Source organism: Diorhabda sublineata, chromosome 3 (assembly GCF_026230105.1).
Source record: "Diorhabda sublineata isolate icDioSubl1.1 chromosome 3, icDioSubl1.1, whole genome shotgun sequence".
Lineage (NCBI taxonomy): Eukaryota > Metazoa > Arthropoda > Insecta > Coleoptera > Chrysomelidae > Diorhabda > Diorhabda sublineata.
Genome location: NC_079476.1, coordinates 15,617,490 through 15,634,287, shown reverse-complemented (window position 1 = coordinate 15,634,287; position 16,798 = coordinate 15,617,490). Strand labels below are relative to the sequence as shown.

The 16,798-nt window shown below is 33.8% G+C and overlaps 2 protein-coding genes across 2 annotated transcripts; both read right to left on the bottom strand.

The window, feature by feature from the left end:
* Positions 1–6,795: 6,795 nt before the first annotated feature.
* Positions 6,796–7,509, bottom strand: LOC130441675 (uncharacterized). The gene has a single exon (XM_056775457.1). The coding sequence runs from the start codon at positions 7,507–7,509 to the stop codon at positions 6,796–6,798; it is 714 nt and encodes a 237-aa protein (XP_056631435.1).
* Positions 7,510–7,621: 112 nt separating this feature from the next.
* Positions 7,622–10,467, bottom strand: LOC130441674 (uncharacterized). Its single transcript, XM_056775456.1, has 2 exons — positions 9,224–10,467; positions 7,622–8,603 (listed from the first exon to the last, which is right to left on the bottom strand). The coding sequence occupies exons 1-2, from the start codon at positions 10,465–10,467 to the stop codon at positions 7,622–7,624; spliced, it is 2,226 nt and encodes a 741-aa protein (XP_056631434.1).
* Between the last annotated feature and the right edge of the window lie 6,331 nt (positions 10,468–16,798).

Sequence of the window (16,798 nt, the reverse complement as noted above, 5' to 3'; positions counted from 1 at the left end):
TACAGGTTAAGTTAAAATATTGAGATAACATATAACTTAATCATTCATCTATATAACAGCTTGCTTCCTGCACTTATCCTGCAGTAAATACAAAGAGAAGTCCTTTTAGGACTTCAAAGAATTATCATGTAATAGCGCAAAATGCAAGAGATACACACGATAAAACACACACTGGAGAATAAGAAGTGATTTTTGACAATCACAGTATTCCTGATTTTGACAACAACACCAATCCAAATTGAGTTGATGGAGTGTTACCCGAAATGAGGAAAGTATTAGCGAAATATCACAAACCCAATAAAACTACTAGAGTTACCCAAATAGAGTACTCTTTGATAGAAAGCCTCTGTAACAACTACTATAATACACTCGAACAGCTTCATTCTATCATTTAATGTAGAGCTGTTGCAGTACTCCGTACACCGCAATACTTATGTCAAATTTAACATTTCCATCATGAAGTTCGACATTTTTAACGGTGAACGTATACTCAGAACTTGTTGTCATACGAGTGCTATTTGAGTTGTTTACAGATACTAGAAACATTCATCTCATTGGAAAAAAATGAGATTTTGTGATGATTTTCTATGACTTTTTACATGAATTAAACCAGTAGTAGTGTGTCGATGAACTCGGTTGGACTTTTGTCCATGATGTGCGAAAACTGATATTGTAAGATCATCACATGACATACTATGAGATTGAGACATATATGTGCATTAGATCTTTAGTCATACATTCAATCTTGCTTGACTGATTGGCTATCAAAAAATTTGCTTGCGTTGGATACCGCAAAGTAGACAATCGCTCAAAAACAGCTCGTATCGATTGTTGCAAAGAAATGGAGAAATTATGAAAAAATTCGTGCTTCAAAAGACGTACATAAGATCGTGGTGGACAAAGAATCATTGATCTATACATGTGAACCCGAAATTAAAAATCGACTGTATGGATTTTTCAAGACAAGTAAAATCCAATATAAGTTGTTCCTAGACGAAGCATTTCGAAGCAATCGGTCACCACCTGTTTATTCGGAATAACTGGGCATGTCGCTACCGTTCCATTAGAGTAATGTAGTAATGAGTGAAATGTTTTATTATGAAGGGTACATCAGCATTAGTTTGTCAGAAGTATACGAATAAATCAGGGAAACAAATAGCAGAAGTCGAATCATTATCCACCTTCCTTATTATCAAAAATAAAAGTCGAGGTCTTCACCTCAAGAAGCGGTTGATGCATTGGAATCACATGTTTTGGAAGTACCTCAATCGGCATGGAAAAAATGATTCCACAATTGTGTATGAATATTGATCTAAATGAAGGATAATTTGAAAGACAATAAAATTTCTCTTTGTCTGTCCCAAAACTCAAGTAACAAACCCTTTATCACGTGACACATATCTTTGACAATACCATTAACAAAAAATCCTGATGGCAATAGAGAATGAGGCTAAACATTTTTAGATCTCCGGATATTATAGATCTGATATAAACAGTTCTAAGCTTCTCAATTCAGAGATTACTGATGAAATCAATGATGAGGTAGAGTCAGTTTTTCACGGTTGTAATGACTCCTTAATCCTTTCAAGTTACATATTAATTGTTTGACTACATTTTCCTTCAGAAAGCTTTTTTGACTTTCACGATCAACGCCCAGTTTCTACCAGTCTTCAAATTTTTTTTGGCCATATCTGAATGTGAATGCAAATTGCTATGCAAAATGCAATAATGTCCATACTTTTGAATAAAACAATTTTCGCTAAGTAACTATCGAACTGAAGCAAAGCAGAACATAACTTGAAAATTTATAAAGCTACAAACAACAACATTTATTGGTCACATAGGTCACGTGACTATCATTGCCTTTTGTGGCGTTTTGGCATTCCAAAATGTATGAAAAGACACATATAATATCTCCGAATTATTCGAATGATTGTTAAAATAATATCAACTCATTAAAGTCCAAGCAAAACTGAATAATTCATGTGCAAATTGGAAAGGAATATCCATGTTCTTTCTTTTGACATGGGCAATTGTTGATAATATAGAAAATGATTTGAAAATAATGGAAAAAGATAATAGTGATTATTTTGGAAAACAGATCACAGTAACCGATTCTAAGGAGATTATGAAAAAAATTTACTTTATATGTTTTGTTAGGTGAAAATGGAATATCTTTCGAAAGTTTGAGTCTTATAACCGTGAAATCATTATTTTGATTACAGAAACTCATACAAAACTGGTTAGAAAGTTTGAGCAGGTCTAAAAATATGCTACGTTGATTATAATAATCATAATTATCGATAAAAAAATTGTCTTCATCGAAATTTCTCTCTTACACCAGTTTCTTGTTAAAGATATTGTTAGAATAATTTAATTATTACAATATTATCAATCAATTTACTTATAAATTGGATCACGTTGAAACATAGTACACACTTGTGGAAGTAGAATTTTGGCGTAACGTTAAGGACTTTTCTCTAATATGGAAACCACAGTAGCTTGCAGTGCTTGAAAATTCACAGAGGATATCCCAATGGTAATGCCGGTTTTAATATGTGAACCTACCAAGATAATAATTCCATGTAGAGTACAATTCACTTCATTTGATTTTATTCTAATTTTTTTTTATCTATTGACGACGCAGTATATTTTCATATGAAATTGTGTGGTATGCTATGAATATGAAATTTGTATGAAGTGGAAACAAAAGTCTGGAGCAGCCGTGGCAGAAAGGAAAAAATGTGCAATTGAAGGAAAGACATAGTTAATTAGTGAACTGCACAGCCTTGGTTTAATCTTTTCAATAATGGAAATTTGACACATGTAGATCGTGCTCAAGTGAGGATATTTTCAACAAACATTATCGATCTCAACCCAGACGAACTAAACAATTACTTCTTGAACGTTAGTAAGAATATTAGCTTTCAAATATCCACATGTCGAGATGCTCTCTCTTTTCTCGTTCAATCTAAAAGAATCACTGACAGTCTCTTCCTCAGACCTGTAAATAGATCTGAGCTAGAGTAAGCCATACTCAGCATCCATAACAAGACATCTTGCGGCATCGATGAAGTTATTTTTTCCGAGCTGTCTAAAAACAGCTATAATAGTTCTCTGCATAAGGGCGGCGAGAAAAATAACACTAAGAATTATCGACCTATCGTATTATTACCATGAAAGACTAATGAAAAACCGTCTACTGCCATTTCTTTTGAAACATAAAATCCTGACAGCGCAACAATTTGGTTTATAACTAATAAATGCACTAATGGCGGTATGTTTTCTGTTCTCCACGAAATATATACTTCACTTAACAATAAATTCTATAAGGCTTCGGTTTTCTGTGATTTCGCTAAAGTGTTTGATTGTGTTGATCATAAAATTCTGATTAAGAAACTAGAATATTATGGCATCCGAGTTATTCCATTAAAATGGTTTTTATCTCACCTTGAATATAGAAATCAATTGTTACGAGCAAATTATGAAGTTTTAAGTAAATTACCAATTGGCAGTGGTGTGCCTCAGGGTTTAGTTTTGGGTTTAGTTCTTTTTTTGGATTTCCATTCCTTTATTCGTGTATGACACCAGTGTAACCTGGAGTGGTCGAGATATACAAGGTCTACATTTGACCATGGGCAATGATATCATAACTATTAAGTCCTGGTCTGACGCAAACGGTCTCTGTTTAAACACTGAGAAAACTTCAGTTTTATTCTATAAAGGAGCTTTAAAACCTATAAAACTTAACGATTACTTGATACGATCCTCAAATTCGATCAAATTTCTTGGTCTACATATTGACAGTACCCTTCAATGGTCTGTACATATAGAAAACCTGACAGAAAAATTAATCTCTAATTGCTTTGCCATTAAGTCTGTGTCTGAACAGCTCTATGCTGATACTGCTTTGATAACTAAATACTTGTTATTCGAATCGCATCCTCGGTATGGTTTGCCTTTCTGGGGGTCTTGTAATTTGCACCTCTTTGATTTTATCTTCAAAAAAGATTTTTTCGTTATATTTATGGTTTGAGTAGCAAATTTGAACAAACACAAAATTCTAACTCTCTCCGCTCTTTTCATTTAGAATATGTTTGTTTTGTTCGGAAACACTTTCTTATTTCTTGACTTTCAATTTTTGTCTTTCTGTCTTGCTTTTTTTGATATTTCAGTTAACGTTAACTATGTAAATAACAAACATTATTAAAATCTTCAGAATCCGTGGATACAATGAATAGTAAGTAATTCGAACTACTACCAAAATCGTATGAGTTAAGTATCCCCTATAGGTGGTCAGGGATTTTCAAGGAATCGACAATTCTCGTGAGATAACAAAGCGATTTATCAGCTCAACACCTCTAAGAATACGAGCAGTTATTCCAAGGAAAGACTTTCCATAATCCCTAGGGATTTTTCAATGTTCGTGGTCTGCCTAAATGCGATTGTTTACCTACGTGATATGTATGTTGATTATTTTTACGAGTTGAGATTCGTCAGAAAATATCTTTCTCTATTGATTCTTTATGGTGATGGTTTCCTCCTTGAAATTTTATTCATGCATCAGAAAGTCAAGATCAATTATTTTTTGTGGAACGTCATGAGCAAGAAATTGAAACGACGCTTTGTGGAATAACTTTCCCAATTTTGAATACATCAAGAAGATATCGTATGTATATGAAATGTCATATTATTACGAGGGTTACCAAATTGCTCAAGTTTTCAGATAGACGAATGAAACAAATATTTATAATTGGATGAGGCTTCATAGTTTCCTCAAGAAAGGTTGACCTCTCAATTTAGTTTGTATCTGAGCGAATAAGAAGAAATGATTGGTTGTCAAACAAGAACTGTATGGAGGATTATCCACAAATTCGATGTTTTGACCATATCTCAGAGCTTAAGTAGCAGCCTTCGTAAATGCCTTGATGGAATATATATTTTTATTTCCATTCAATGAAGGTGATAAACTGATCTCATTGAATCAAACTTACAACTTGGCGTTAATCCATTTACGGACAAGGAAACAAATAAACTCATATATCTAAAATAATATATAATAATAAACAAATATTAATAACCAAAAGCAGTCACTTCTCAAAATAAATGATGTTTCACAAATATAAATTGTTCGAATTCGACATCATCCAAGAGAATCATTTCTACTGATATATGCCCATTTTGATTAGTCCTTACATCATTATGTGGTTCGGATGGAAATACTTTTGAGACAAAGTTTTTAATTTTCAAAATTTGAGATCTCATATTCAGTTGTGGTATTTCACTATAAATTACACAGTAACATAACGGAGTTCCGTAGAAATTAGAGGTAGATTTTCTAATGACTCTATTAATTAGCTGTGACCGTGAATTTCTACTTTATTATTTTGATTTTATGGTGTGGTGTGAGATTCGTGCGCACTTTTGGAACGGATATTTCTTTAATGTTTTTTTCTGTATAAACGATACCACCAATAATAATTAATTCTTCTTTTAATAAGACACTGGTTGATTTGATCCTTGGTCCCCAACTTCAATAGAATGAACTATTAATTATAATTAATATATCTTATAGATGTTTCGTGCACAAGATTTTCTTTTGCTATGCATTCGGTGCAGTTATGAACATTCGCATTTAGATATCTCGGGGTACATAGTTCTTTCAGAAATAGTTGATTCGCGTACTTGTAATTAAAATTGTAATATATGTAATGGAATGAGTGATTTTTTCTGATAAGTTGATAGTAAAAATTAGAAATTATTAATAGTACCCTGAATAGATTGTACCCAGTAGTACAAAACATTTGAAATTTTAATTTCTCTTACCAGTTTTTTGTTCTCTTCAGATTTGATAATTGGATTAAAACCTTCAAAACTTTCATGGTTACTATTATACTTTTCACCGATTAACAATGGCGAATAATTTTCATTTAAATGAACGATATTCTCAAGTTCACTCGCATATTGTTTAGTATAAGAAATAATAGAAGTATCAATATCATTAGTCCTCCAGCTCTCACTTAAGTTTGTAGGGTTTGAAGTTGGAATAGCTCCCTTTATCAGTGCATATATTTTCAATTCCATTTTTCAGTTTCATTGGCTGTTTGTATTCTATCACTTTTGATAATATTCTCTTCATCGAAGTTCACAAATAGAGTTTTTAATTGGAATCTCAAGATTGAGTTCACATTTTCCACAAGTTCAATAGATAAGGGTGCTTTATAAAGAAAGGAACAGGAGCATTGCAATTAAGTTAAAGCATATGATTTGTATTATTTATAGGCAAAAATAATAAATTGATTCAAAACCTAATTTGAAGCTGAACATAAACATTCATTTGCTCATGTTGATACTCGAAGTGAAAGATTTCCAATCAATCGAGTGTATGTTAAATTTAATTTTTTTATCTCGAAGGACCGTTGTGAATTACTTGATATTTAGGTTATAAACAAAAGAAGTTTCTAGTTTCGAGTCAATTATTATACTGGTTACCTGACCCTAGCCGATGTCGCCTCGAAAACGAATTAAAGAAATGTACGGCGTTGCCGGCTCTATAAAAAGATATACTATATATAGATATGTACAAATACTTGCAGTGAACTGCAACATGCCGCTCCCTTTGAAAGATTTAGCATTAAACTTTCAAGATAAGTAAAATTAACAAATACATTAATAAATTAACAAAAATATGTTTATACATTCGAATCAAAAAAAAAACTTTCAAGATAAGTGAAATTAACAAATATATAAATAAATTAACAAAAAATATGTTTATACATTCGAATCCAACTAAAATTAAATTCCTTCATTAGGTAAAACACATATTTTTGAGACAGGCCTTTTTAACACTGCATTCACTGTTTTCACCGTTACCACTCTCGTTATTCCGTCACTTCCTGGGTGAAGTTCGACGATTCTGCCCAGACTCCATTGAAGAGGTGGTAGATGATCTTCCTTTATAAGGACAAGTATTCCAGGTTTTAGAAAATTTGGGTAATGATGTTTCCACTTCCTCCTGACTTGGAGTTCTGATATGTATTCTTTGGACCAGCGAGTCATTTTATTGCAGCGCCTTAGTCTCGATAACAATGACTCCTTCACGATAGTACAATTTGGTGTTGGTAAAGCCGTAAGAGCTTCTCCGATCAAAAAATGTGCTGGGGTTATAAGGTTAAGATCAGTAGGGTCACAGGAAAGAGGATAGAGTGGTCGTGAGTTTAAACATGCCTCGATCTGCGCGAGTACCGTACTGAATTCTTCATAAGTGAGTATTGATTCTCCAATGACACGTTTTATATGATATTTCGTTGATTTCTCTCCAGCTTCCCAAATGCCTCCGAAATTTGGAGATCTGGGCGGGATAAAATGCCAATTAATTCCTTGTTGTCCCATTTCAGTTAAGACCTGGCCTTCAGCTGATTTTAATAATTTTTGTATTTCAGCATTAGCGCCAACGTAAGTTTTAGCATTATCAGAATAGATATTTACACATTTACCACGTCTTGACATGAAGCGATGTAATGCAGCGAAAAATGAGTCTGTACTTAAATCGCTAGTAACCTCTAAATGTATCGCTTTCGTAGACAGACAGACAAACAGACAAATATATCCCTTAGTTACATTAAATTTTCCGATCTCTTAATTTGAATGGACCGCAATAATCTATGCCACAGTTTAAAAACGATCTGCTTGGAGTTACTCGAATATCTGGTAAATCACCCATTAAATAATTTAGTGCCTTTGGTTTTACTCGGAAGCACGTGACACAATTGTGAATAGTTTTTTTTATTAGATTACGCGCCGATATTATCCAATATTGTTCGCGTAAAGATGCTAAAACTTGTTGTGGACCCGCGTGCAATAAACGGATATGTTCATATTGTACGGTTAATTTTGATAGAGTATGTTTGCCAGAAAGTATTATCGGAAATTTTTTCTCAAAGTTGAAATTTGATTTTGTTAATCTCCCGCCAACTCTGAGGATGCCCTCGCTGTCTAAAAATGGGTTTAGTTGTAACAAGTTACTTCCTTTACTTACTGTATTGGTTTGTCGTATATCGGATATTTCAGTACAAAACGTTTGAATTTGAGAGATTTTAATTAATGTTTTTAACGAATTTTCTAATTCTTGACAAGTTAAAGGACCGTACTCCTTATGCTCCGTCATATTTAATGTGTTGTTTCGAAATCTCAATATGTATGCTACTACACGTTGTAGTTTAGTCAATTTGGAGTATTTATTGAATAGATTCAAACTGTCGATCGCTGCTAAAGCCCTTGCAGGTTTACTTTGCAATTCTACTTTGATTTCTTGCGAATAATTTGAATTTATGTCATTTGTTATGTCGATAGGCCACTTATCTTCTGGTAATTGTAGCCACTCAGGACCTGACCACCATAATTGTAAATTTTTTAAATTTTCAGGATATACGCCTCTGGATATTATATCCGCGGGATTAGACAAAGTATTTATATACCTCCAATCGGTTTTATTAGTCAGATTTTGAATTTCTTCTACCCGGTTGGCAACGAATACCTTCCAAGTACTTGGTATAGACTTTATCCAATGGAGCGTGATCGTGGAATCACTCCATAAACATGTTCTATTGATTGGAAATCGTAATGACGATTTGACTTTATTAACAAGTCTCACCAGCAGAAGAGCTGGGCATAATTCCAATCGCGGTATTTTAACGGAGCTACCTTTGACTTTGCGCAAAGTAAGTTGATTTGACAATTTCCAATATTATCTATAGAACGCAAATATAGGCAGGCACCATAAGAAGTTTTGGATGCGTCAGCAAATCCATGTAATTGTATTAGCACTACGTTCTCGCATAAGACATGACGAGGGATATGAATATTCCGTAAGTGATGTAATTGATTGTAAAATGTTTGCCACTCATTCAAAATAATTGTGGGTAATTCACTATCCCAATCAATTTTTTGTAGCCATAATTTTTGAAGCAGAATTTTTGCAATTATGATTACTGGTCCAAGTAGTCCTAGAGGGTCATATATTTGAGCTATTACTGACAGCATTGTGCGCTTGTTAATCAACCTTTGGTTATTAAATTCCCGTATCGTGTAACTTAAAGTGTCCGAGTTAGAATGCCATAGTAATCCCAAAGTGTGTGTTTCATTTTCCTTGTCAATATTCAGTATAACATCTGACTGTGAATTGTAAATATTTTCTAATATTTTATTACTATTTGAAACCCACTTATTCAATGAGAATTGTCCTGATTTCAATATTAAACTTATTTCGTGATATAAAGTATGTAATTCCTCCAAGTCATCTGAACCTGTTAAAAGGTCGTCGACATAAAAATCATTTAAAATGATTTTGCTTGCAATGGGGTAAGTTTCTATATGTTCTATATGATAAGCTAGTTCGTGAAGACACCGAATGGCTAGAAAGGGCGCAGACGCTGTACCATACGTTACTGTGTTCAGCTCATACTGTTCGATTGATTTTGTTGTATCTGTACGCCACCAGATTTTCTGTAATTTTCTATCATCAGGATGTATTAAAATTTGGCGATACATTTTCGTAATATCACCTGCTAGAACAAATTCATGTGTACGAAATCTAGTGATTATCGAGAATAAATCTTGCTGAATTGTGGGCCCTACAAACTGTAAATCGTTCAATGAATACCCGGAATCAGTTTTGCACGATGCGTCGAACACGACTCGTAATTTAGTAGTTACACTTGATTCTTTCTTTACGAAATGATGTGGTATAAAATAGCCATCGTTTTCATCACGTTTGTTTTGCAATTTTGACATATGATTTAATTCAATGTATTCACTCATGAATTGACCATACTGCTGTTTCAAATTATCGTTACCCTTTAATTTATTTTCCATAGAATGTAAACGTTTCAACGCGATATTCTTTGATTCGCCTAATAGATTACTAGGGAGTTTTAACGGCAATCTAACAATAAAACGTCCATCTTCTGCACGTTGTGTTGTTGTTTTAAATAGAGCTTCGATTTCTACATCATTAGATGAAACTGGAGCATTTTCATATTCTTCAATTTGCCAAAATTTCTTCAATTGGTTGTCAATTTCCGAATTTGAAATGAAGTTGCAACGCGTTAAGTAATTTGCAATAGTTTGTGGAATCTCGCCTGAGATAATCCACCCAAACGTTTTTTGTAGGACTGGCTTATTGTGACCTAATGATATTTGTCCAATTCGTAATAATTTCCAAAATAAGCTGGCGCTCACCAGCATTTCCACTTGACTTGATTCGTTAAAGTTTGGATCCGCTAGCGTTAAATTTTTTGGTATATCCAGAATATTTTTATCAAATGAAAATGCTGGTAATTTATCTGTAATTTGTGGTATTATTAAACAATTTATTTTAAATTCTATTGAGTTAATATTTGAACGTATGTTTACATCTGACGAATATTTAATTTGACTGCACGAATTATTTAAACCGGAAACAGCCATGTTTATTTTTGATTGTTCGATCTTTAACTGGTTTACAAGATTTTGTGTGATGAAGTTAGATTGCGAACCCGAATCAAGCAATACGTGACATATGTGAGCATTTCCGTATACATCTAGTACCTTGATTAGTGCTGTAGGTCAATTTTACTGAACCTAACCGAGCCTAACCTAACCAGGTCTGAAACCATTACTGTTAAGGGTAACCGGAATTGTATTTCAGACTAATGAATATATTTATTCCTAAAATGACTAGTAGACATACATAGTTATGTCAATAATAACTTCTTAATTGGTAATATGGTGGAAAAAGATGCAGCAAAAAAGACCTATGAAGCTCACTTCCTTTGAGATATAGATTGATACATAATCAAAAAGACACACGAATCTTGCGAATCGTGGAACAAGAAAGGAACAGACAAGGATATAACAATCACAACATACAATCTTGTATACGGATATCTCAACGATGTCGGAAGGCGTAGGAGTAGAGGTAGTTGCATTAAAATGAGAGGAAAACCTAATCTTAACTGAGGATGCCATAATTTCCAATCGTAAATCTTAAAAAACACTCTAGCAAGGTTAAAGATTCTGTGGAGGATAACTCTACGCTGCTGAGGAATTATTGTATGAGCTCTAAACATGCCAAGATAGCGTAGTAAATTCAGGATAGACATACCAGGGCACGAAAATGCAGACGAATCGCCCCTCAAACTTGTACCTTTCTGCGGAGTGGTGAAATAAATCACCAAAAGGAAGACAAAATACTGTAGAACATTCATACTAAGCCCAAGTGTTGCTTTCCCGTTTCTAGGCTTGAGCCAAATTGCCGTTCAAACAAAAATATTTAATGACAGCTCTATACCTCATTTTTTCATCTTCACTATCGTCAATATCTTAATGCATGCGCAATCATATTTATTCGTCCTCATATATATAACGACCGGAACGGGAGAGATGTGTACTCTTTTTAATATGTATCCCAGCTTCCGAATAACTATATTTTATAAGGAAACATTTGTTTTTCATGGTGAAATTATTTTATTTCAATAAAAATCATGCATCATTAGGTTTTAAACAAAAATCTCCAAGCTCATGGTCTAAATTTTCTACTTGAGTACTAATATAATTCGTGAATAAGAAAAAGATATGGGGTACACGTCATCTATAGTAAATTACTTTTCAATATAGCAGTGTTTAATATTTGATGAGAGGTTCTTCTTCTTCAAGTACCATACGCTTTGCAGCGTGTAGGTGTTCTCTTGTCCAAAACTACACGACGAAAAATTGTTGCTGCAACCAAAATATTCCGTAGCCAGGAATGTTGTTTACTCCCTGGTCCTCTCCTTTCGTCGAATTTTTGCGTCAGTATGAGCTTGAGAGTTAATATCTTGGTCCTTGCAGGATATGTCCCATGTCCATATGTTATTGTTAATTACCGCGATCAGTTCTCTCTCCACGCCCGCTCTCTTCAGTACTTCTTCATTCGTCATGTGCTGGGTCCATGGGAAGCGCAAAAGTCTGCGAGAAAAGGATTGGCCAAATATAACAATTTCAATCAATTCTCCCTCAATCTAAGGCTTAGGGGGACTTCTCGGCAGATTAGAAACTTATTAAACTTTATCAGTTTATAGTCGTCAGAAATTTTGACATTGGGTTTCTTCGGGATAGTCAAAAAGGTGGATTTTAGCCAGCCTAAGGGAATATTATCTATCATATAATATGTGAAAGAGTTCCCGAGTAGGTTCAACGAGAAAAAAGTATATATATTTGGATATTTTCTACATTTTCTACAAGTTTGTGAAAATTCATTTGCTTCAATCACATATATATTTTTTCAAATCATTTTTGGCAAGTTCCTATTTCTACCATGACATTTTTCATATTTCAAGCATCATCTGTTCCTTATTTAATAAAAATTGGAAACTTCAGCATGCTACGCATATGCTTCAACCAAAAATAATATAAAAACGGCTATTGAATGAAATATCGGTAGACCTCTACAATAGTGTCACTATAAATTACGTCGGGTGTTAAAAAAAGCAGTTGATGATCAACAACCCTCTTTCACGTCATAAAAGGATGATGATTTGGTGGAACATGATATGAAATATGGTAGAAATTATGCCAACCGGGGTACAATAATGGAATAAAAAAAAGTTTACAATGAAAAACAGTTACTGAACATATTTGGTATATCCGTAACGTGAATATATATTTAAATCTTCATGTTTATTTGTTTTAATTTTATATTGCAGTTATATCACAGCTTACAAATTTCTCACAACCTTTGAGCTGCCATCTTGATTGCAAATCATGGATTATAAAACTCAGACGGAGACTTTAATTATTTGAAAAGATAACAATGTTTGTTATTTATTCGATCATTTTTCAATTGTTACACTTTGGACAGTAGGGCGGATCTAAAAATGTATTCTTTCTGTTATACAATTCTTCTAACGCAGAAAAGCACAAAGACGCCATGCCATGATAAAGGAAAAAAAATAATTTTCCAATATTTGGAACAGCTCAGATGGGCTGATGTTACAAAAAAGTCAAAAGACTGGTACTTTTAATAAGATTCTAGAAATTGCAAAGATATATGTTTTTGTTTTACCTCTAAAAACGAGTTTTTAAAAGTGTCCTTAATGCTAACAAAAAATTATTAGACTCATTTCCGCTCAAATGAAATCACCAAAAGTCTTAAGCTGTTAGTTAATTCGTAAAAAAACGTTTTGAAACAAAAATAACTAAATTGTAGTTTAATTAAGTTATTCAGTCTTGTCAAATCGTGATTTTCTTTAAGTAACAAGTGTTAATTTGACACAGTCAAGTTAGTGATAAGACTATAACAAGTAATTTACTAACAAACTCACTAGAAACTTACATCATAATTATCTCAGCTCATTTTAACATTTAATCCAAGCTGAAATGATCCAGGAATCATGATGAGGAACACCTCTCAATTTCAATCTTTCTAGCTAATTGTGCTAATCGTGTATGAATTTTTGACCAATTTATGGAATTTTCTCCACTTTTCCACATTTAAGAGCTACGAGGATGTATTGATATCTAGTTAGCCTAGAACAGTTCCATGCTTAAAAAAATATTGCCATTACCATAACAAAGAACAATAACTTATTGGAAGTGTCAGTGTAAAGTTTGACGTCAAAAAAGTAAACCAGAGTTACACAATAGATTATAAGAAAAAATATGTCCACCGAAATTGTGGAAATCGAAAAATTGGAGTATCGAGCAATCATCAAGTACCTGTATTTAAAAGGGTTAAGAGATAAGCAGATTTACGAAGATATGCTTAATATCCTTGGTGCTCAATGTCCTTCGTATGCGATCGTGAAAAATGAGACTGCAAGCTTCAAAAGAGGTAAATTTTCCATTAAAGATGATGACCGATCGGGAAGGCCAATTTCTGTGTCAGTCCTCGAAAATATTGATGCAGTTTATGACATGATTTTATCAGGCTGTCGAATTGGGCTAAAACGGAATAGTTCACATCAATTTGAACATGAGAAAAATTGCTGCGAAATGGATCCCCAAATGTGTGAATGTTGACCAAAAGCGTTCAAAGGTAGAAGCATCGCGTTCGATCGGTGCTCAACAGACGATGTAGACTTCGATTTTTACTATAGATGAGGACTTGCAATGGCGAAACGCTGGTTCTCCCAGACATGTACAAAAATCTGCTGGAAAAGTTCTTGCTTCAGTTTTTTGGGATTGCCATGGAGTAAAAAAATTGAAGAGAAAAGACGCAGAAAGCTATCCAAAAGTGTTTTGTTTTTGCAGGACAACGCCCCTGCACACAAAGCTCATGTTGCCATGCAAAAAATTCCTTTGAAACAATGGATCTAAAAGTTTTTTACATGCATTGAAGACATTCTCGATAATACATACTATTACAAAAAAACAAGTTTCTTGGATGTTTTTAAAAATTACCAATATTTTGACTTTTTGCAACTTTCTGATTCCAAATTTGGAATTTTTCTAATTTTCCATTTATAAGGACGTCAATGCGAAACTTTTCCGTGTCATTAGAATATTACAACGGAAAAGACGTGTTTCTCTATCCAACTTATTGGACAGTCTGACACCACTGTTGGATTTTATTACGGGATACAATGGATGGAAAAATGTCCATGGAAGAGTTTGAGAATATGAAAGTAGTTCAAATCATAAAAATTATTTAGAGAATTTGAATCACAACTATTGGAATTTCATGGCTCAATTTGAGTATTTGGGGCAAAATTTTCAAGGCAATATGATTTTCATCAATATCGACAGTGTTCTCGAAGGGTATCAGTGTTACCATTTGTGACAAGTATGATAGACAATCAAAACAGACTTCTTTCTGAAACGTCCTACGTCTGATAGCAAGTCACCAAGTCCAAGTCTTCATTTCTGTGATACATATACACAATAAAATGAAAAAAATATTCTTACCCTAGTAGATCTTGTGGAAGAACTGGAAAAAGTTATATGTGAGAAAATTAAATCAATAGATGGTGATAAAGAAATACTATAGATACATTGGCCCTATATCCATTGTGAATGCTAGCCGCCCTTTCGCCCTCTGTGGATGAATATTTAAAGGTGATTTACTTAGCTTTGATTTTTCTTGGTTTCATCTCCTAATTGTTACAGCTTCTTGTTCGCTTCATCACTTTCCTGTTTCACTTCATTCCTCTTTATCCTTCACGACTTCGCTCCAGTGTCCCATTACCATCGTTGCAATAACCTGGATTTTTATTGTTCCTAGTATGCTTTTTGCCATTCTAAGGCTGGCTTCCACTCTGTTGCCTTCCTTATCAGGGCCTCAGGATCTCTTCTTCCTATATCTACAAACCATTTGAGCCTTTGGATCTTAATAACTGTCACTAAATCACCCTTTTTATCTCAATCTTGATGTCGTGGTTCAATATCCTCCTTATGTATCCTCCATAGATATTGGCAAGTCCCAGTATCTTCCTTAAGATCTCTCTCATTATCCAAAGATCCTATTCGTTCTTCTCTGACAGGCGCATACCTCCAGTATGCTCTATTTGCTGCTCTGATTCTCTCCGTCATTTCTATGCCTCCATCATTTGCCCCGCTTATTTTCACACTCAAATACTTGAAATTCTCCTTCCAGAATGATTTTTCTCTCTTCATTTGTCCTTCTCATAGGTATCAACATGTGCTTTGTATTTTGACAATCACTTCCAGCCCCATTTCACCGGCTTGTTTCATCAACTGCACCATGAATATTTAATTTTTTTTCTTATCCCTTACCACAAGTGCGCCGTCATCGGCTTATCCTACTAGCTGCGTACCTAACCTACCTCCCTCCCACATCTAGCTCTGTCTATTGCAATGTTTAAGAGACTCGTTGATAGAGCTTCCCTCTAACACTTTTGATACTCCATGTTTTTGCCTTATAGTGTTTCCTTCCTTTCTACTCTCGATAACGTCCTCCTGGACATATTTTGAGCTATGGTGTAGTGGAAAAGTTCTCTACTATCTTTGCAGTTTCCTCAAGCACTACATTCATCGGCTGTCTTTTCTTTCTTCTACACCATTTCAGTGCTTCGTTCTTTTGTTGTCTGTATTTCGCGAGCTCGTTATCTTTTTTTGTTGTGAACAACTGCAGCCATACCTGTTTATTCTTCCTGGTATATATCTTTTTACACCACGCTCTTCGTTGTTTCTCTTCACCAGAGTATTGTTTGTAGTACTTTTTCTGATATCTCACCAATTTTCTTCAATTTAATCAAAGCCATCCAGCGTCACACTCTCTCTAAGTTTGTCTTGGTACTCCCTACGGATTAAATGATTCGTAGTGTTCTACTGTCTTACAAGATTAATAACAAAAATTATGGAGAAATTGGATGTACAAAGGAACAGGAAGTATTCTGTTTAGACTAGAGGAGCCTTGGAAGAACAACAGGCATGTTAAGGTCATATTTAGAGTAGAAGTGCTTCTTAAATGCTAGAATCTAAACAGAAATTATTTTTGACATTGTATCCTACGGATTTTGTAACAAAAACAAAACAGTTATTTTCTTTATTTGCGAACCGAATCAGCTATCATTTTAGTAAAACAATTATACACAAACATAAGATACAAAATAAATAACGGATTGATAAATATTAAATTCAAGTAGGTAGTTTAAAAAATGATTTGGTTAAAGAATTCACGAAATTTGTTTCAGACTATATAAAATCTGTTCACTAGTATTTCTGACTTCTTACAAGTGCAAATTAAAGCAATGGAAATGTTATATAATTCAACTCATTCAGATATTCTGGTTTCTCAATGATACTTAATGACAAATTGAAA

What these genes read in the sequence shown, in the direction of transcription:
- LOC130441675 (XM_056775457.1), bottom strand. Translation starts at nt 7,509, where the DNA reads ATGTCAAGACGTGGTAAATGTGTAAATATCTATTCTGATAATGCTAAA.
- LOC130441674 (XM_056775456.1), bottom strand. Translation starts at nt 10,467, where the DNA reads ATGGCTGTTTCCGGTTTAAATAATTCGTGCAGTCAAATTAAATATTCG. An exon ending in GGACAATTCTCATTGAATAA is followed by an intron (nt 8,604 to 9,223) that starts GTGGGTTTCAAA and finishes TCCAATCAATAG; the next exon opens with AACATGTTTATGGAGTGATT.